This window comes from Haematobia irritans, chromosome 5 (genome assembly GCF_050003625.1).
Source record: "Haematobia irritans isolate KBUSLIRL chromosome 5, ASM5000362v1, whole genome shotgun sequence".
Lineage (NCBI taxonomy): Eukaryota > Metazoa > Arthropoda > Insecta > Diptera > Muscidae > Haematobia > Haematobia irritans.
Genome location: NC_134401.1, coordinates 8,664,987 through 8,683,833, shown reverse-complemented (window position 1 = coordinate 8,683,833; position 18,847 = coordinate 8,664,987). Strand labels below are relative to the sequence as shown.

General features: G+C 31.6%; 7 protein-coding genes across 7 annotated transcripts; 3 read left to right on the top strand and 4 right to left on the bottom strand.

Annotated features, from left to right (window-relative positions):
• The first annotated feature begins 755 nt into the window (after nt 1-755).
• Nucleotides 756-4,273, top strand: LOC142240908 (glycerol kinase). Its single transcript, XM_075312660.1, has 8 exons — nt 756-1,009; nt 1,119-1,247; nt 1,318-1,444; nt 1,504-1,718; nt 1,908-2,120; nt 2,184-2,626; nt 2,942-3,303; nt 3,372-4,273. Exons 1-8 carry the CDS (start codon nt 938-940, stop codon nt 3,587-3,589), a joined length of 1,779 nt encoding a protein of 592 aa, XP_075168775.1. The 5' UTR covers nt 756-937; the 3' UTR covers nt 3,590-4,273.
• Nucleotides 4,274-4,946: 673 nt separating this feature from the next.
• LOC142240903 (gustatory receptor 10a-like) lies at nt 4,947-7,760 on the bottom strand. The gene has a single exon (XM_075312655.1). It carries the CDS (start codon nt 6,463-6,465, stop codon nt 5,368-5,370), a length of 1,098 nt encoding a protein of 365 aa, XP_075168770.1. The 5' UTR covers nt 6,466-7,760; the 3' UTR covers nt 4,947-5,367.
• On the top strand, nt 7,593-9,118 carry Gr10a (Gustatory receptor 10a). Its single transcript, XM_075312654.1, has 2 exons — nt 7,593-8,758; nt 8,829-9,118. The coding sequence occupies exons 1-2, from the start codon at nt 7,676-7,678 to the stop codon at nt 8,988-8,990; spliced, it is 1,245 nt and encodes a 414-aa protein (XP_075168769.1). The 5' UTR covers nt 7,593-7,675; the 3' UTR covers nt 8,991-9,118.
• A 265-nt stretch (nt 9,119-9,383) lies between these two features.
• Nucleotides 9,384-10,270, bottom strand: EMRE (Essential MCU regulator). The gene has a single exon (XM_075312659.1). The coding sequence runs from the start codon at nt 10,139-10,141 to the stop codon at nt 9,842-9,844; it is 300 nt and encodes a 99-aa protein (XP_075168774.1). The 5' UTR covers nt 10,142-10,270; the 3' UTR covers nt 9,384-9,841.
• A 373-nt stretch (nt 10,271-10,643) lies between these two features.
• Nucleotides 10,644-15,297, top strand: adp (WD and tetratricopeptide repeats 1). Its single transcript, XM_075312653.1, has 5 exons — nt 10,644-10,994; nt 12,544-13,032; nt 13,200-13,234; nt 13,308-13,511; nt 13,573-15,297. Exons 2-5 carry the CDS (start codon nt 12,551-12,553, stop codon nt 14,733-14,735), a joined length of 1,884 nt encoding a protein of 627 aa, XP_075168768.1. The 5' UTR covers nt 10,644-10,994; nt 12,544-12,550; the 3' UTR covers nt 14,736-15,297.
• Nucleotides 11,625-12,287, bottom strand: Ssb-c31a (single stranded-binding protein c31A). Its single transcript, XM_075312658.1, has 2 exons — nt 12,073-12,287; nt 11,625-12,009 (listed from the first exon to the last, which is right to left on the bottom strand). Exons 1-2 carry the CDS (start codon nt 12,127-12,129, stop codon nt 11,749-11,751), a joined length of 318 nt encoding a protein of 105 aa, XP_075168773.1. The 5' UTR covers nt 12,130-12,287; the 3' UTR covers nt 11,625-11,748.
• Nucleotides 15,298-16,622: 1,325 nt separating the features above from the next.
• LOC142240904 (uncharacterized) lies at nt 16,623-17,444 on the bottom strand. The gene is made up of 2 exons (XM_075312656.1): nt 16,881-17,444; nt 16,623-16,820 (listed from the first exon to the last, which is right to left on the bottom strand). Exons 1-2 carry the CDS (start codon nt 17,142-17,144, stop codon nt 16,671-16,673), a joined length of 414 nt encoding a protein of 137 aa, XP_075168771.1. The 5' UTR covers nt 17,145-17,444; the 3' UTR covers nt 16,623-16,670.
• Nucleotides 17,445-18,847: the final 1,403 nt, after the last annotated feature.

The following is an 18,847-nucleotide window of genomic DNA, read 5'->3' as shown; positions in this document are numbered from 1 at the left end:
AAAGAAAATAGGATTTCAAACCTACTTTGTTGTAACAAATGTTATTTTTTATAAATGTTTTCATTCCATTAAATTTTTGGTAGACAATTTGAAATTATAAATGTCGATGCCTTTATAAACAATTTATCAAAACAGCGCTTCGACCGCAACGTCGGTAATACCAAAGCTCCAGGCATTGTGCGACATCTATACGGTTGACACTTGATATTTTTGTAGATAGAAATCTTCGTCCTCTTGTTTTTATTCTCTCTGAATACGTTTGAAGTAGGGATGCCATGATTCTATATTTTACCCAAGACATCATATTCGATTCATTGGAAGATAGGTTACATGACGGAAATTTTAATATTTAAGGTAACCATTTTATTTTCCACGTTTTGTTCGTCAAAATTAGAACGTATGCTATGCATTTTCAATTATAAAACCGATTACATTTTAATGCGGACTTTTTTACAATAAATATATGGATGATATTGTTTTATAACGGCAACACGGCACAGATAGTAATCAATAAGAATCTAGTACAAGGGACAGATTTATTATTGCGAAACTGAAACACCAGAGGCCTCTGTCAACATAATGATATGAAGTTTGCGGCGATGTGTCTCTCAAATTTATATCTATTATTATTTCTGACAAAAGGAAAGCAAAAGAAAATAGAAACTGTCTGTGTGTGTGAAAGTGAAAGAAGAAACGAAAAAAATTTCTTCTCATAGCCCTCTATATCTTGACATTTGTTCGCTCATTTTCAGAGCACAAGGCTGTCTCTTGTCGCTATATTCTCTTTGTAGCAATTTTATATAATTTCAAACCTCAGAATCCAAATGAGCTCAACATCTGCTCTGGTAATCAAAACAAATTCTCCCAGCTTTACTTGAAGCAACATCAATTGGCGGTGGAAATTGTTAACATAGACTTCAAGTAAATCAGAAATAAAATGGCCCAATATGGAAACTTTGGTCCTTTGATTGGCGTTATTTATATTAGCAACACTCATTGCAAATTTATGGTAAGAGAAAAAGAATGACCTACAAATCTACTGGAGGATAGAAGGCATAGCCAATTGAAAAAATCTGATATATGATTGCGCCTTGTCTGTTTTTTGTTTTGTTTTATAGGTTTATTCAACCAAAAATGCTGAAATTTTGACCTCACATGAATTGAAAATCAAACACATAGTACATAACGCCGGGTGGCTTGAATATGATCCCAATGAAATTTGGAAAAATATACAGGATTGTATAGAGGTATGGAGATATATCATTATACGAAGGGAGTTGCAAAATTATTCAAGCTTTTTTTCATTTGTTTCTAAAGGTAGCCTACAAGAATCTGATTATATTAGAAATTAGCCCCCATGACATCATCGCAGTGGGCATATGTAATATGAGAGGCACTATACTTGCTTGGGACAAGGAGGGTACTATTTTACATAATGCAATAGGTAAGACTCATTAGAATCCTTTGGTAAATTTGTTATTCTTGGGCATGTTTTCCTTATAGGATGGACTGATTGTCGATGTCAATCGATTTTGAAGACATTACTCAATAATGTAAAGGGAAACGTGGATTATTTAAGGGCATTGTGTGGATTACCGTTGAGCACGTGTTTCAGCGCTTTAAAAATAAATTGGTTACTGGAAAATGTAGCCGCTGTCAAGGAGGCTTTAGAAAATGATAATTTATATGTTGGCACCATAGACACTTGGCTAATGTGGGTAAGTTTTCAAAAAAAGGCTTAACATTTTAAGCTCTGCTCAAAGAATAGCGTCTTATTGCTATTCTTGTTAAAGTCTTAACATTTGTAAGAATTTAACAATTCTTAAATTTTAAAAATTGTATTATATATAAAATTTATCAATTTTTCGGGATATTGAGTCTACATTTATGACCCCATTTTCTTTCAGAATCTTACTGGTTCAGAGACGTGTGGTGTTCATTCAACAGATATTACAAATGCACAATATACCGGTCTCATGAATGTTCACACACTGCAATGGGATAAGAAACTATGCGATTTCTATCGTATTCCTATGAATATACTGCCAAGAATACGTTCCAATTCAGAGATTTATGGATATGTTATAGAGGGTCCATTGAATAATCTTCCAATTGCTAGTGTAAGTATTATTGCAAATATAAAATTCATAGTTTTAATATTCATCTTGAACATTTAATTATAGTGTATTGGAGATCAACCTGCCTCCTTATTGGGCCAATTGTCATTAGAAGCTGGCCAAAATGTCTGTTCCATAGATGATAGTTGCTTTGTTTTATTAAATACCGGTGGAGAATTTGTCGAATCAGAAAATGGTCTGCTCTCAATAGTCTCATACAAATTAGGTCCTAAAGTTAAACCTTGTTATGCTTTGGAAGGCGCCATAAGTAATGCTGGCTCAACTGTGCAATGGTTAAAAAATGGTCTACGCATTAATACAGAAATCAATTCCAATGACAATGCGGTGGAAGTTTTAAATACATTTCTGGGTGAAAGTTCTATGATCTCATCGTCGTGTTCCTCAAGTATATTGAATGAATGTGGTGCTGCGGCTAGGCGTTCGGAGATAACATTTGTACCTGCCTTTTCGGGTTTATATTCGCCATATTGGCGATACGATGCAAGAGGGTAAGTAGTTTTTATGATTATATTGACGAAGACAAATAAAACTTTCAACAATATTTACTTTATTTGTAAATATCAATGAAACTGAAACAATATCAAAATATTACGACTATATATCTGGGACATAAAATTAGTTCTTAAGAACAAATATTGTTATAGCACATTCAAAGAAATTCATACATAGCAGTCCCCTGAAAAAAGGGAAAGCAGTCAATGTTTCGAATCGATTATGACAAAACATTTTTAACGTTGGCTGGCTGAACCCTGCTGTTTGTTTCTAAATCAAAATTTTCAAAAAAAAAACCTTTTCATTTCCAGAATTATACTTGGCCTTACTAGCCAAACCACAGCAGAAAATGTAACACAGGCAGCTTACGAGGCCACCGGTTTCCAAATTCATGAAATACTTGAAGCATTTAAACTTGATACACATACTTGGGATTGGAAAAATATGAAAGAACGCCTGGTATTTGGTGGGGAGTATGCTGAAAGTAGCCAGTTTATACAATATATAGCTGATATTGTGGGTTTTGTGTTGGAGCGTCCACAGACAACATCGCCCCATGCCTTGGGGGCAATGATAGCTGCAGGGATAACTATGAAAGTGGTAGATAAAAAATATGCTCAATTTGCCTATATGCCACCATCGGATGCAATTAGTCCAACAACAACACCGAATCGTAAGTATAATAGTCACACTGTTTGGTATTTAATGATGTGAGATGAATTTATTTCTTCTTCTATAAAGGGAGGGCGTTGCTATACAAACGCTGGGAATATGCTGTGAAAAAATGTTTAAATTGGAACAACTATGAAACATTTGAGGCAGACATAGCCCTATTTGCTCAACGTGAACATGATAATAATCTTCACTTACGTCGATCTCTGCCAGGAAGTATATTTCTGACCAGTGCATTTGTTTTTCTAATAGTAGCCAAATACCTAAGCCAGCATAATATATCGTAAATTTGTAGAATATCAAATTAAATTATTTTTATTTTAAGTACAAATGGCTAATAATTTTACTTTTGTTAACATAAAATTTATAGTACCTCAAACTAGTTAAGTTATTTTTTTATAATCTATAATTTAATATGTAGTTATTTTAAATCTAGTCAAGTGTTAAGAATATATATGGTACATTTATCAGAAGGATTCGTTCATAACGAAGTGTTGGTAAAACAAATTTATAGAGATTTGCCTAATAAAACAATTGAACAAACTAGAATTTGACCAGTGTTCCTTTACGTTGTGTTTTCCAATTCCAATAATAAGTATAGTAATTATTCAAGATTAGTTTTATTTATTGATTTTACAATAAAAATAGGCAGTAATACTACAAACAATATAAGACAAAAAAAGCACATCTATCAAAATAATTTTCAAAGATGATTTTATTTAAATTAACACAAGGTATATTTAAGTTAGCTATTTTAAACTACTCCAATTAATATCGAATTGTACTAAAGTTATGAAATATGATAAACCTGTGGATGCTGTTAAGAATGTTAAGTGACGATCTAAATAAAATAAACCACAAATAAGATAACGTCCACTGTAAGTTATCAAAGAAAATGCAAAAGTCTCAATCTGAAAAGATAAACAAAAATGTTTTAAAATGTTGTAATAAAAAGTTGATCCATAAAATAATTTCGATATGAATATATTTAAGAAATGTGTACAGTCAGTTTTTGAAGAATAAGGGCTTATTACTCTCTTTGATTTGATTTTATTCCCTATTCCCCAAAATATATCATCTATATTTCCAGGACAGCCAGACGATAAAGACATTTAACAGTCACCGAGAATGCTGAAGTACATTGGAGAAAATAATCGACGCACGGACAGAAACCATCATTGTTTTGCGTAACATAACAATCAACCTTGCAGGGGGTTTAAGTAATAAGAGAAGGCAAAAACGTTTCTAAACTACCCCACCTTAGGAGATGTTATGGGAGATTTCCTCCTAATTGTTTTAAGAGATGCTGGGTACACAAAAAAAAAACTAATTCAATCACGAAATAAATTGATGCAATTAATTTTTTAATTGAAATGTCTTTATTATCAATTAAAAAATTAATTGATCCAATTAAAAATTTAAATGATACTGTTAATTTTTGTTTCAATTAAAAAATTGTTGAATCAATTCAATTTTTAATTGAATATTTTTTAAAACTCAAGACTTTAATTGGACAAATTTTATTAAAATTTTTTTCTGTGTATATTGCTGTCCCTTCCCTTTGCGTACATACCATGGCTATAGACAGCCAGGGTATGTACGGACAGCTATATTGACTACATCGGACAGCTATATTGACTACAAAAATAATATTTCAACGTTTGCGAAATGAATACTTCTAACTTGGGTATTCCAGAAGTTGATTATTCATGTTGTAATCGTATTAATTCTAAGGATATCATCCATCTTCGGATAGGTTCTACCATAGCGTAATTGGAGCATTGAAACTCAATAAAGAGAAACCGATAACTTTTAGATGGACTAAAGGGACGTTTATTCCAATCATCGATATCAGATCTAAACAGGGAATGCCCCTATTTGTAATCTTATAAATCATCATTGAACCCAAAATCATTCGTCGGATAGGAATAGGAGAATAGCCATAAAATGTAGAATAAAACCATAATTGACGATTCCGTATCGACTCAATCCTATCCCTATATAGCTCATATTTCGACACGATATTCAATAATTCGACTTAACTTAGAAATTATTTCGAAATATTTTAGCAATATCGAAATCTTACCGTTTCTTCCAATCTCCAATCCAATGTGGCTATTTCGCTAAACTCCTGAACCTTTATACGTAAAATTTCCATTTCCATATTAATTTTATCACTTGTTAGTGTAACAATATATGTATCGATGTAGAAAGCTATGGCAAATATACAATTCAATACAATTTCAGTAGGTCCAAATGTACTTTGCTTCGATAGTAGATTGAATAGGGTGAATAGATTTGTTAGATTGCTGATTAGAGTTGTAAGAATTAGGCCCAGAATTTGAAATTGATGCATACGAACACTATCTTTATATAGGTAACAAATTTGACCATATAAATGAACAAGATAATGCAAACGATCACTAAGTATACAACAATATTGTCCGGTTAGTCCTCCTGTATTCCTTTTGTATTTGCGATAAATGGCACAATTTCTATTCTCATTTAAGATATTATGCATTTGTTGTTGTAATTGACGTAGAAATTTCAATGATGAACAATTGATGTAATAAAAGTAATCAGCCATATTTTCGGTATAATTCCACAGGAAAAAGGTGTACAACTGAAAATATATTCTTACAGCATTTGCACCCATAATGTATTGATATAGAATTTGAGCTATCTGTATCAATAACATGGCATTGATTGTGCTAAATTTGAATAAAAGCATAAATTCGAATTTTGTTCGAGGCTCCTCATCGCAATCGCGACACAAATGATTGAGTTCTTCTTCCAAAGACTCACGTCTTTTCATTACATATCGTATATCTTTGTAATGGATGAAATTGGCTATATATGTGATTACAACCATACAATATTTGATAAACGTATTTGAAAAATTAACCAATAATTGTAGTTTCCATCGAGGATCTTTTGTCTCAACCAAATATTGTAGATTCCACACAAAATACATTGGTAAGAATACGATGATAGCTGAACTCAGAAAATGACAATAGGCAGTTGCTAAGTAGTATATTATGGGTTTGGTTGTTTTTGTTGGAAAATAGTCTATAACGATTAGACCATGTAGCGTTGCATATATGTTACCAAAAATATAAAATTTGGTCTTATGTTTTTCCCATACACTTGATTTACGTTGCATTTTCGGTACCTTTCAGTTACGATTAGGAAATTTAACTGGCCACAAATAAAAGGTGAGTAGGTCTTATTTATTGTATTTGTCTACATCTAGAAATCATGCACGCATTTCAAAATCTAAGATATCATATAATAACACGCATTGCTTTCAGGAGAAAAAGACATGGAATTTATACATAGAAAAGTAACTTGGTAGTGGGAATGATTTTGAAGGTCAAATTGGGAAATGAAAAGGTCTATGTAAAGCAATATGTTCGCTATTTACCCTTATAGGTGGGTATTAAGTTCGAGTTTAGCCGCTAAAATCGTCATGTTTTGCACGATTACTTTTCTTTAATAATCCATTTTAAGGAATATAAATTTTGTGAAAATTTGCTTTTGGATATTCCCCATCAAGTTATAATGAAATCTGCGACAAATATGTATAAATTTATGACGTTTTTTACTCATTTAGTTTTCACTTTAGTGAAAATTAGCGGCTAAACTCGAACTTAATACCCACCTTATGATAGCAATGGAATGAAATATTGATTGATATAGCACGAAAAACTTAACACAGCAAAAATCTACTAAAACATCAAATTTTGTACGACGAAATTTCAGGGAGCCCGAATAACATGTTTTGAGGTAACGGCTACGGAGGGTGATGGATTGGAATCCAGGAAAGACTGTAGAAGTAATATCTGGATACGCGGGGAATATCTGAAAATGAGTCAAAATATGATATGTCAAAAAGGGAATATCAAGGCAAGATGTTCCAGAAGTCAAATCTGGGTTAAATAGGAACGATAAATGATTATAAATGACATCACGTGCCGCGCTTGAAGCAAATTGTTGAAAAAATGAGCCTACTGGAGATTCTAGAAGACTAATCTGGGGATCGATTTATATAATTAAGACCCAATGTAACCCATTTGCCAAAGCAGACTATCAAATCTAATAAGAACTACTTGAGAAAAGTCGCAAACTGATATATTTAATATATATTCGTTATGGGCTCGAAGACAAATTAAATATGTTCCCCATTCGAATAATTAAAACCTTGCATGTACTTTATCTTAACACAATAAAAAGTGCGTGCCATTGTAGATAAATCTTCAGAGATATGACTTTAACCATCATAGAGTTGTCACTTCCTGTAAAGTAGCCTGCCGTATGCTATAGATATTAAATAGAAAGTTTTTTTTTTTTGATTTAGTTTTGTTCAAATCGCAATGCCAAGTAAATTGAGTTTTTGGGAAGCACATAAAGCCAAAATTTATGTTTTTGGAAATATATACGCAACCATCAATGGTCTTATGGTTATCAACTATTTACCCAAAAAATCAAATAAATCGTTAAGATATTATTTAGCTGAGGTTTATTGCCACCTACTGAGTTTTGGTCTAATCATTATTATACCTATATACTTTAGATGGAATCTTCAATATTTGGTTGAAACAAAAGATAATCGCTGGAAGCTACAATTATTAGTGACTTTTTCAAATACTTTTATCAAATATTGCACGGTTTTTGTGACATATATAGCGAATTGCGTTCATGGCAAGGATATAAGATATGTAACAAAAAGACGCCAGTCCTTGGAAGATGAATTTAATCGCATGTGTCATGATTTGGATGATGACGACGACCAACCACAGACAAAATTCGAATTTATGCTTTTATTTAAATTTGTTTTAATCAACATCATGATGCTGGTCCAAATTGCTCAAATTGTATATCAATATTTTTCCGGATCACATGCGGTAAAGATATATTTTCAATTATATACCTTCCTCCTATGGAATTACACCGAAAATATGGCTGACTATTTTTATTTTATTAATTGTTCGGCCTTGAAATTTATACGCCAGCTAAAGCGGCAAATTGAGAAATCTTTAAATGAGAATAGGCGTTATGCAATTTATTACCAAAGCAATAGAAATTCGGGTCTAATTGGTCATTTATGTTGTTTACTTTGTGACGATTTGGATGCCCTAAATCATCGTTATAGGAAAATTTGTGGATTATATAAGGATAGTGTAAAAATGCATCAATTTCAAATTTTTGGCCTTGTTCTTACGACCCTAATAAGCAATTTAACAAATCTTTTTACCCTATTCAATCTGTTGGTTAAACACAAGAGTTATCCGATTACAGAAATTCTATTGAATTTCATATTCTCAATAGTATTCTATATTGACACCTATATTGTGGCCCTAATAAGTGAACAAATAAATATAGAAATGAATAGTATGCGATTAATCGTAAAACGATTTGACGAAATAATTCCATTAGATTGGCGTTTGGAAGAAACGGTAAATCATTTGAATTCTTTACTACTCGAAGACTTTTAAACCACTAATTTTACGAATTTTATCTTTTCAGATTGAAAATTTTGCACTATCTCTAATAATGTTTAATGGCCGTTTTCGTATCTGTGGATTATTTTATTTGGATCGTCATTTAACTTTCCTAACGGCTTCGGCGGGATTAGCCTATTTTATAACATTAATACAATTCGATATTAATTGGAGCAATTTTAAATGATTTTAAATTTATTTTGGATATATCTTGTCTTACATCATGTAACCAATCGATGATATTTCGATACAATTTAATAGAATATAATTGTCGTTTATTGAAGACTGCTTCAAAAGAAAACGGGCGATTTAAAACTATGCAAAGCCAAACTTAGCGACTCTTCCTACTTATTTATAGTACAATTGGAAATTTTTGTTTTGAGCTTTTTTTAACATATTCCGTTTCTATTACAAACATTTTATGATATTCCATAACCTCGTCTTTGCTAGAATTTTAATTTCCTATGATGTTTTTGGCATTTCAATAAACAATTTGTTCTAATTTCTAATACCTATTTGTTACTACAAATGAATCATATACTCTATAAATAGGGATACAACAAATAAACAAACATAAGAATTTATACATATTAACATAATTCATAATTTACTTTATTTCGTTGATTTTTGTTTGTGTGTGTTCTCAGCATAAACAGCATTGTTTAAATTATATTCATATTTAATACATACATATTAATAAAGCAGAACAATTTTATAGGTTTGAGATATTTATGCATATTGGAGTTAAAGAAGGATGTTATTTGATAAAGTAGAAGAGATTAACAGGTAATTGGTCATTTTCAAGGTTAAATAATGACTGTTGTAGTTGCTAGAAGGGGACACTTTTGGCATATCCATGATGTTTTATATATACAAAAGAAAATCCGACATATATTTTATCTTCGTGTTTGGTTGTTTGTTAACTTGTTTTTGTCATTTTGTCCTTAAAAGATACCATAACAATTACATGACTAGTGTTGTGCTCCATTAAACATTGTGCTTTGTGGTGATGGAGGCCAAATCAATATCGATAGCCGATTAATCCTCATCATCGTCATCATCTTCGGGTACAAACAAGTCATTTTCTTCTAGAAAATTAGCCACACTTTTACTTATAGCTGCTCCAATGAAAAGTCCCGGAAGTACAGAACATAACACTCCCACCATCCCGAATGGAGTTTCCTCAGGTTTTGGTTTCAAAGCCCCACTTCTAAAATGGGTCGATTGTCGTCTTTGTACTTCCGAACAAGTTCTTCCAAGTATCTGTCTTGCAGTAAGCGGTGATGAGAGTGTCGAAGCTGCTACAGCCTTGATTTGTGCGAAGCGTGTAATTATCATTTTGTGCTTGTTTTTCGTCAATTGAATTAATCAATTTATAGTTTCGTTATTTAGTATTTCTTCAATTCGTTCTTCAAGAATTAACCCCAAGTGTCTAGAAAAATCAGGTGTAAATATAGATGACAGATGTGTGAAAAGGTAATGACAGAGAACACTCAAATGAAAGCGTTTGCGTGTATGCCTAAATGATATGGCCCAATAAAAGCAAGCGTTAGAGAAATGCTTATATTCAACACGTTTTCAAACATCTCTTCAAAGAAGTAGTTTAGAATTCGATTTGAGAAATTGTTGAGAAATAAACATCTCAAAAAACACAGACACATTAGCAACAACTTCTCAAAATAAATTATATTTAAATGTTTCAAACCTATTGGAGGATGTATTAAATGCAAGCCATTGCCAAAGTAAGTTCAATTTAAGTTTGGGGATGGGGTTCTTTATCAACAAAAAACAACACTTTGCCGACATTGCTATTCACCATCTGGCAACACTACTCTCTCGATGCAGATTTGACAATAACAAAACAACAAAACAAGTTAATAATTTTTACCTTATCATAGAAGAAAGAGATTTTAGATTGCAACGAAAAAAGAAATAAGAAAATATTTCGGTGATTATAGAAATACAACTAAAGTTCTAACCTTTTCAACTAAAGTCAAGAAATACGCCACCTTGACGATGTTATCAATGCAAGAACAAGATGGACTTAAAACATTGAGAATTAAGATACCTTGCAAATAGATAAAAAGAGGAACTAACTGTGCGTGAAATATACATCTTTGCAAAATTTAGCTTGAAGATTGCCCCTGCCGGAAGATAAGCGTTTAAGACAGTGGTTATAAAACAAGACAAGGTAATTAGTACATTCATTTTTACGTTTACTCTATCATCTATCTATATTTACTATTAAATTCAACGTTGCCACTTCAAAAGTTTATTTAGGACCATAATTTTTCCGAAATCCCTAAGCCCTAGACCTATCCTACGCACTACGTCTGAAGTCGAACTATGCCAATAATTTATTGACGACAGGCGTACGCAAAAAGATGACGGCATATTGTTCAAAAATAATTATATTTAGGGTCATATCAATGTCATCAAACTGATTACGTTTCCACAGCGGAAAATCCTTCTTTCTCCATTCCAGTTTCAATTTGAAGTCTCAATCTAGATAAATTCCTTTTGAGACAATTTAATGCTCTTCCCGCTGACTAAATTTTAAGAACGGGAAATCGCCTTTGCAAAATAGGTTAGAAACTTATTTGGATGAATGCTAAATGCCAATATGAACAATCGAGGTTTGCAGAGATTTTGGTATTAATGCAAAAAAAAAAAAAATACTTTTTGTAGGAAAAAGTGCATGTTTGGTTGTAGATGCTTCATCAGGATATTTACGCCTAAGTCTCTTAGCTTTCACTAATAAAAATGAAATTCCCTTAATACTGCCTCAAATCTTTCACAAGACAATAGTGAAACTAATTAATCAAATTATAAGGATACTCGTTTATTCAAGTTGTTTTAACAAAGGGGTAAAAATAAAGAAAAGAAAAACGTACATTCTACATTGATAATTCATTTTATAGGTTTCTTATGTTATTTATTCTATTTTAATCCTGGACAGCTTGATTTATTTCATCCGCAACTTCTAGAAGCTTTTTCCATTGAGTGACGGAGAGCGAGATCCCCTTTTTGCCGGGAAGCAACTCACCACCTTTTTCATAATATTCGCGAATATCTATCAACTTTTTGCCTCTAAATTCATTGATACGAACTTGTCGATACTTTTCCAAAGTCCACTGATTGGACTCACCTCCTTTTTTCTCGTCCTTGGAATTCTTGTCTTTCGATTTCTTGGGTGGAGGTGCGCGCTAAAATAAAATTAGGCTTTTGAATAGTTTGGTTTGCATTGAAACACACATAAAAAAACTTACATCGTCTGGTCCAGAATCACTGTCACTAGTGTCTTCAGTTTTCTTGGATTTTGGCATATTTACAACAAACAGGAATCGAAGGAGTCAAATTTAGACTTATATCTATTGAATATGAAACTGAAAGGTAGAATTACTTCTATTATCCAAAGAATTGGGAAAAGCTGCCGGCAATTTCAACTGTTCTGCAAGCAAAAAACGAAGCACGCAAATGTAGGCATGTAGAGTTGCCGTGTCTTTTAATTTTTTGCGCATCACCCCTAAATACAAACTTTAGCGTTGTCGTTTATTTTTTAATTATGGCGTGATACCATAAGGTGGGTACTATTTCAAATCAAAATTAATTGATTCGTGAAGGTAACCTTAAGATGAGTGTTAAGTTTGAGTTTAGCGGTTATATTTTTTCTGTGAGAAATATTATAAATAACAAAAAGATATTAACAAATGTTCTTATGTTTTTTTTCTGCACTACAGCCTTAAAATGAGAAATATGATGAACACTAATCGTTACGAATATAAAAGTAAAAACATCGCCCATCTTTTGGATGATCGCATGTTGTATTCCGATTTCGGATCACATGTACGCAGGCGATTGCAAGCTTCTCCTCCGTTAATGCAACGCCTGGAATTAGATTCGGTGTTAAAAGGTCACGAGGGATGTGTTAATTGTTTGGAATGGTCCAGTTGCGGTCGTATACTGGCATCAGGTTCTGATGATTTTCAATTAATTCTTTGGAATCCATTTGCTCAAAAGATAATCCAGAAAATTCATACCAAACACACTGGCAATATGTTTTCGGTGAAATTTATGCCAAAACTAAATAATCTAATAGCCACCGCAGCAGCAGATAAAACAATTATGTTATTTGATATAAATTCTTCGGAATCCTTGTATACTTGCCATTGTCATGCCGCGAGGGTAAAGAGATTGGCAACGGCACCCGATTCTCCCTATATTTTTTGGTAAGTAGGTACCTATTTTCTATTGTTGCAATTTTATTTATTTATTTGGAATTTTATTGTTTGAAAAAGTAGCGATAAAATGACATTAGTCTATCTAAATTACCGGTCTTGAAAAATTAATTCATTTGCTATTTATGTTTAATTAAAAAAAAAATGATAATATCTAGGTCTGCTGGAGAAGATGGTGTGATATTACAATTAGGTAAATTTATTGAGTCAGATTAATAATGTTAATATTCTTGATTATTAATATCAAACTATTTAAAATTAATTAGATCATCGTGAAAAACATGTTTGCCGCTCTGAGGACAACCGTGTCAGCCTTATCAATTTAGCTGCCTACATTGATGCCAATGCCGAAGCAAAATGTATATCAGTAAATCCCATACGTACCGAATATTTAGCAATTGGGGCAAATGATCCATATGCTCGGATTTATGATCGGCGCAAGTTAAAGACATTTTCCTCAGCCTTAAATGGTATAAGCAAATTGAAAAAAGTTAAGGGTTCATATTTGTTAAATTAATTTTGCTTTCACAGATTCGCCTGAAATTGGGGGTATACCTAAGGAATGTGTTACTTATTATTCGCCAGGGCACATTAGCAAAAATAATACAAAACGTATTGAGCACGAATCTCGGGCCATTACATATCTAACTTTCAATTCCACCGGTACCGAACTCTTGGTAAACATGGGAGCAGAACACATTTACATCTATGATTTAATCAATGCTGAGCAGCCAGTATTTTTAAATTTGCCCGATTACAAAGCAACAAACAATAATGGCGATTCCTCAGATTCGGATACATCTTCGGCAACTCAACATAATCGCCGCAAGTTGCCAGAACAAATCGAAGAATATAAGAAATGGGGTAATGAATTTTTGGAAAATGAAAAATACTTTTTAGCTATACGTACATATTCGGATGCCATAGCCTCATTTGGATCACCGGTTTTATATTTGAATCGAGCTACCGCCTACATGAGGCGTCAATGGTATGGTGATATATATGCAGCTCTAAGGGATTGCCATACAGCTTTACGTTTGGATCCCGCCTATGTGAAGGCTCATTTTCGTTTAGCCCGATCATTATTGGAATTGGGTCGTCCCCAGGATGCCGATGAGTGTTTGAAAGAGTTGATAAGACGTTTTCCTAGTTATGCTAATAATCATGGCGTCTTAATGTTAAATAAAGACATACGAGAGAATCGCCAAACCACACCTTCACAACAACAGCAGCAACAGCAGTCTGCCGTGGCAGATCTTTTGGCACGCGGTGAAATGTCCGATGATGAGTTTTATTGGCGTTGTAAAGCCAAAGACTATAAGGAGCGTTTTCTGGGACACTGCAATACTACCACAGACATTAAAGAAGCCACCTATTTTGGCCATGATGGTCAATTCATAGTGGCCGGTTCGGATGATGGCAACTTTTTTATATGGGAACGTAAATCGGGCAATATTCTTAGTATTTACAAAGCGGATAGTGCAATTGTAAATTGTGTCTTACCACATCCGGAATTGTGTCTCATGGCTACTTCGGGAATAGATCATGACATAAAAATCTGGTCCCCCATGAAAGACGATGAAAAGCCCAATTATATAGATTCGATTGGACGATGCGTGGAGGATAATCAAATGAAAATGAGGACCGATCCATTTGCCATAAGTAATCGTAATGCCTTTTGCTGGAATGGATAATGTTGAGATATACCTTTAGCAACTTATACTTATATTCATAGGCACTATTAGTGGTAGATGTTTTTCTAAAACTGAATGTTCGTTTTTTTGTACTCGAAATCAAATTGAAATATGTTCTTAGGACAAACTAATGACTAAAATCGATTTCGATTTTCCCGACCACTCCACTCTTGTTTTCCTTTTCTTGAAACTGAAGTAAGCTTTAAATTATTTTCTTTTCTACATTTTGTTTTTTTTTTTTTTTGGTTTTAAGTTTATTAGCCATATTGAAATGTGTACGTCATCACAGACCACATGCGCGTTTTTCCAACGAACATTATCCTAATCTACTTCAATGGCATAATTACACATGGAACATACCTCCAAGTCATTTTTCCTATATACCAACACCGATTTTGTAGTCTTTTGCGAGAAAATATTCTAAGGCTAACAAAAGGATTGTAATACAATTTTTTTAATAATAGTAGATAATGTTGAAATGTTCGAATATTTTTGTGGTATTAATTATAAATATTATTTTTTGAAATAAATGTTATATTATGTTTTTAAAACATTAAAGAAACGTGTTTTTTTTCTTAAAACCTGTTCCATAGGGTGGTAATACTTTGTGTCATCTATCCTGTTTATTAATAAAATATAATTTTAAAATATAATTTTGTCAAAATTTTATTTCTATACAAAATTTTGTCAAAATATTAGTTCTATAGAAAAATTTGTCAAATTTTTATTTCTATAGAAAAGTTTGTCAAAATTTTATTTCTAAAGAAAATTTTGTCAAAATTTTATTTCTATAGAAAAGTTTGTCAAAATTTTATTTCTATAGAAAATTTTTGTCAAAATTTTATTTCTATAGAAAATTTTGTCAAAAATTTATTTCTATAGCAATTTGTGTCAAAATTTTATTTCAATAGAAAATTTTGTCAACATTTTATTTCTATAGAAAATTTTGTCAACATTTTATTTCTATAGAAAATGTTGTCAACATTTTATTTCTATAGAAAATGTTGTCAAAATTTTATTTCTATAGAAAATTTTGTCAAAATTTTATTTCTATACAGAAAATTTTGTCAAAATTTTATTTCTACAGAAAATTTTGGCAAAATTTTATTTCTATAGAAAATTTTGTCAAAATTTTATTTCTATAGAAAATTTGGTCAACATTTTATTTCTATAGAAAATTTTGTCAAAATTTTATTTCTATAGAAATTTTTGTCAAAATTTTATTTCTACAGAAAATTTTGTCAAAATTTTATTCCTACAGACAATTTTGTCAAAATTTTATTTCTATAGGAATTTTTTCAAAATTTTATTTCTATAGGAAATTTTGTCAAAATTGTATTTATATAGTAAATTTTGTCAAAATTTTATTTCTATAGAAAATTTTGTCAAAATTTTATTCCTATAAAAATTTTTTTCAAAATTTTATTCCTACAAAAAATTTTTTCAACATTTTTTATCTATAGAAAATTTTGACAAAATTTTATTTCTATAGAAAATTTTATCGTACTATTGTACGTGTTGAGGTACCAGAATATTTCTAGTGAGCTACTGCAATGAAAAGGAGCAATGGTTAGCATTTCCGTTTTGCATTACAGTGTCATGGGTTCAATCCGAGTATCGGCCAAACACCAAAAGTGTTTCAGCAGTGGATTACATAAATTATCAACAAATTAATGACCCCTCCCTCTCATCATTGAAAATTTTGAAAAACTCCAAATGCATTTTCTGACATTTTATTTAGTGTTGTACGTAAAAAGAAAATTTCCTTAAAATTAAATTTTGTATTTTGGCGTTTTAGATCGATTTTTTTGTGCAAATATAAACCTTTGAATATTTCATTTGATTATAAATCATGTGGTGCATCAAAAATGTTAAAATTGTGGATAATTTTGTGTACGTGCATGTTTCAGTTTATTAAAATTTATTAAAAAATATCTACAATACATAATGCGTTTGTACCAAATATATAATAATAGTTACTAATGCAGCAATCATAGCAAACCAAGTTCTGAGACCCATGTCAAAAGGTCCCAAAGGTTTTAATGTCCTTTTACGTGTATACAAATACAATGTGAATTCTTCGCACTATATAAAAAAACCAAAATTAATATAAAGAGTTGAAAGTTAATGAATATTGAAATATACCTTTCTATTGACTTTTTTCAAGGGACGATTTGTCACATTGAAATCATTTAAACTCAATTTAAAATCGTCAAAAGTACGACTGATTCCTTCACATATACAATCATCCACAAAGAAATCCAATAATCGTAGAGTATAATCCAAAATGCTCCAAATGAAGAGAGACATAAATGAAAAATTCTCAAATTCGATTATTGTATAATAGATTGACGTTCCACATATGATTATACCAATCGCACGATTTACAAATAAAAGCCATTTAAACATTTTTTCCAACTCTTCCAATATTTCACACAATTTCCAGTGGGTCGTGAAAAGCCTTTCAATTTCTAATCATATGCTCCTTTCCTTATATTCGTCGATTTCTTCGAAATAATTTGTAACGTCTTCTGCTACATCTTGAATCCGTTTGTTTATGTAACTGAAAAAATGGGATATGCTCCAAATCATTTGAAAATATTGGAATGTCCAAAGGAACGTCAAAGACACAGTATTCACATAGAAAAATGTCCACATTTCAGCAGATCTAATGTTGTAGTAAATATAGTATAGATATTTACAGCAACATATGACAATTTTGAAATATAAAATATTAAAATATCTTTTCTTATCTTTCGAGTGGATCATTTGTCGTACAATATTGATTTCCAGAAGCTGTAGTCGTCTTTTCAATTTAATCAAATTTGATTCGAAAATTAGCATATGGGTAAATGCTGCCGCGGGAGGTATCACAATCATTAAGAATCTAGAGACAATTACGCATTTCATAACAGGATTAAGATCATTCATATAAAAAGATCTAAAAAATATTTTATCCATATAGACCACCACGGCGAGTCCAATAACGTTGACGATCACATGAATTATACGCGTTACGATTGGACGTTTAAAATCTCCCATTTCATAATTGCACCAGTGTGATGAAACCCCAGCAAGAATTAAGAAATATTGCACAATTAACTTGTAAAGTCTAATAAATTTTTCCATATTATTATTAACGTTGACAAAATGTATAGGCCTCTATTCGGATCACTTGTGAAGACTAATCGTATTAATAAAAATTGCCAACATCCTTGTTGGGTCTATGAAACGAGTTAATTAATTAGCATTTCATAGATATTGACATTTCTTTTTATCTGATCTGTTATAAGCTAATTGCCGTTAAACCTTACATCAAATCGTGGGAACAAAAATAATATCGCAATAAATCTCCTAAAATGTATTCGGATATTTATCAAATGTACACTGAAAAAAAAATGTTGATCTAATATGCAAAGTAAGTTTTCAGACACGTTATTTATACGGTATTAAAGACAACTTTCTTAAAAATAAAGACATTTTAATTAAAATGATTTGGCACATTTCATAGCATTTTTAAATGCCTCTATACCCACGAAAAAACAGGTAAAATCGGCCAAATGTTCAGCCAGGTTAAAACTTATGTACACCCAAAGAAATTTGGTAGTAGGGACAGCAGAAAAGTCTGCTAAAACATCAGAAAGTCTGCTGAAAAAGGGACAGCAGTCACTGTTTGCTGAAATAGCAAACATTTCCTGCAATTTTGAAAGCTCGATTACACTAAAACATGTTTTATTTTGGCTAAAACAAATAAAAATATCAACTTAGGAGCTATCCTAACATAGTTAACACAATATTTTATGAATATCTATAGCATTTGACCAAACATCTGAATATTTATCAAATTGAGGCATAACAGCAAACAAAATGTTTGCTGATCGTATTTAGGAGCTTGTAAGTATATTACAGTGCAAAAATATACCAAAAACTACTTTTGGTTCTTAAATAGGCTTTGGGGAAAATTTTATAACCTAAAAATTTTATAAATTGTTGTTCATTACGCCCTGAAGTACAAAAATATAACAGCAGACATCGACTGCTGTTTTTAGCAGACTTTTTTCTATGAGTGTACCCTCTTCAATGATTGATTTTTGACTGCCACATTATGACTC

Coding starts and splice junctions, on each gene's coding strand:
- Ssb-c31a (XM_075312658.1), bottom strand. CDS start 12,129: ATGCCAAAATCCAAGAAAACTGAAGACACTAGTGACAGTGATTCTGGA. Junction 12,010..12,072: donor GTGATTCTGGACCAGACGAT/GTAAGTTTTTTT, acceptor ATTTTATTTTAG/CGCGCACCTCCACCCAAGAA.
- LOC142240903 (XM_075312655.1), bottom strand. CDS start 6,465: ATGCAACGTAAATCAAGTGTATGGGAAAAACATAAGACCAAATTTTAT.
- LOC142240908 (XM_075312660.1), top strand. CDS start 938: ATGGCCCAATATGGAAACTTTGGTCCTTTGATTGGCGTTATTTATATT. Junction 1,248..1,317: donor ATATACAGGATTGTATAGAG/GTATGGAGATAT, acceptor TTGTTTCTAAAG/GTAGCCTACAAGAATCTGAT. Junction 1,719..1,907: donor TAGACACTTGGCTAATGTGG/GTAAGTTTTCAA, acceptor ATTTTCTTTCAG/AATCTTACTGGTTCAGAGAC.
- LOC142240904 (XM_075312656.1), bottom strand. CDS start 17,144: ATGTTTAAATGGCTTTTATTTGTAAATCGTGCGATTGGTATAATCATA. Junction 16,821..16,880: donor TGAAAAAAGTCAATAGAAAG/GTATATTTCAAT, acceptor TTTTTTATATAG/TGCGAAGAATTCACATTGTA.
- adp (XM_075312653.1), top strand. CDS start 12,551: ATGAGAAATATGATGAACACTAATCGTTACGAATATAAAAGTAAAAAC. Junction 13,033..13,199: donor GATTCTCCCTATATTTTTTG/GTAAGTAGGTAC, acceptor GATAATATCTAG/GTCTGCTGGAGAAGATGGTG. Junction 13,235..13,307: donor TGGTGTGATATTACAATTAG/GTAAATTTATTG, acceptor AAAATTAATTAG/ATCATCGTGAAAAACATGTT.
- EMRE (XM_075312659.1), bottom strand. CDS start 10,141: ATGATAATTACACGCTTCGCACAAATCAAGGCTGTAGCAGCTTCGACA.
- Gr10a (XM_075312654.1), top strand. CDS start 7,676: ATGCCAAGTAAATTGAGTTTTTGGGAAGCACATAAAGCCAAAATTTAT. Junction 8,759..8,828: donor ATTGGCGTTTGGAAGAAACG/GTAAATCATTTG, acceptor TTATCTTTTCAG/ATTGAAAATTTTGCACTATC.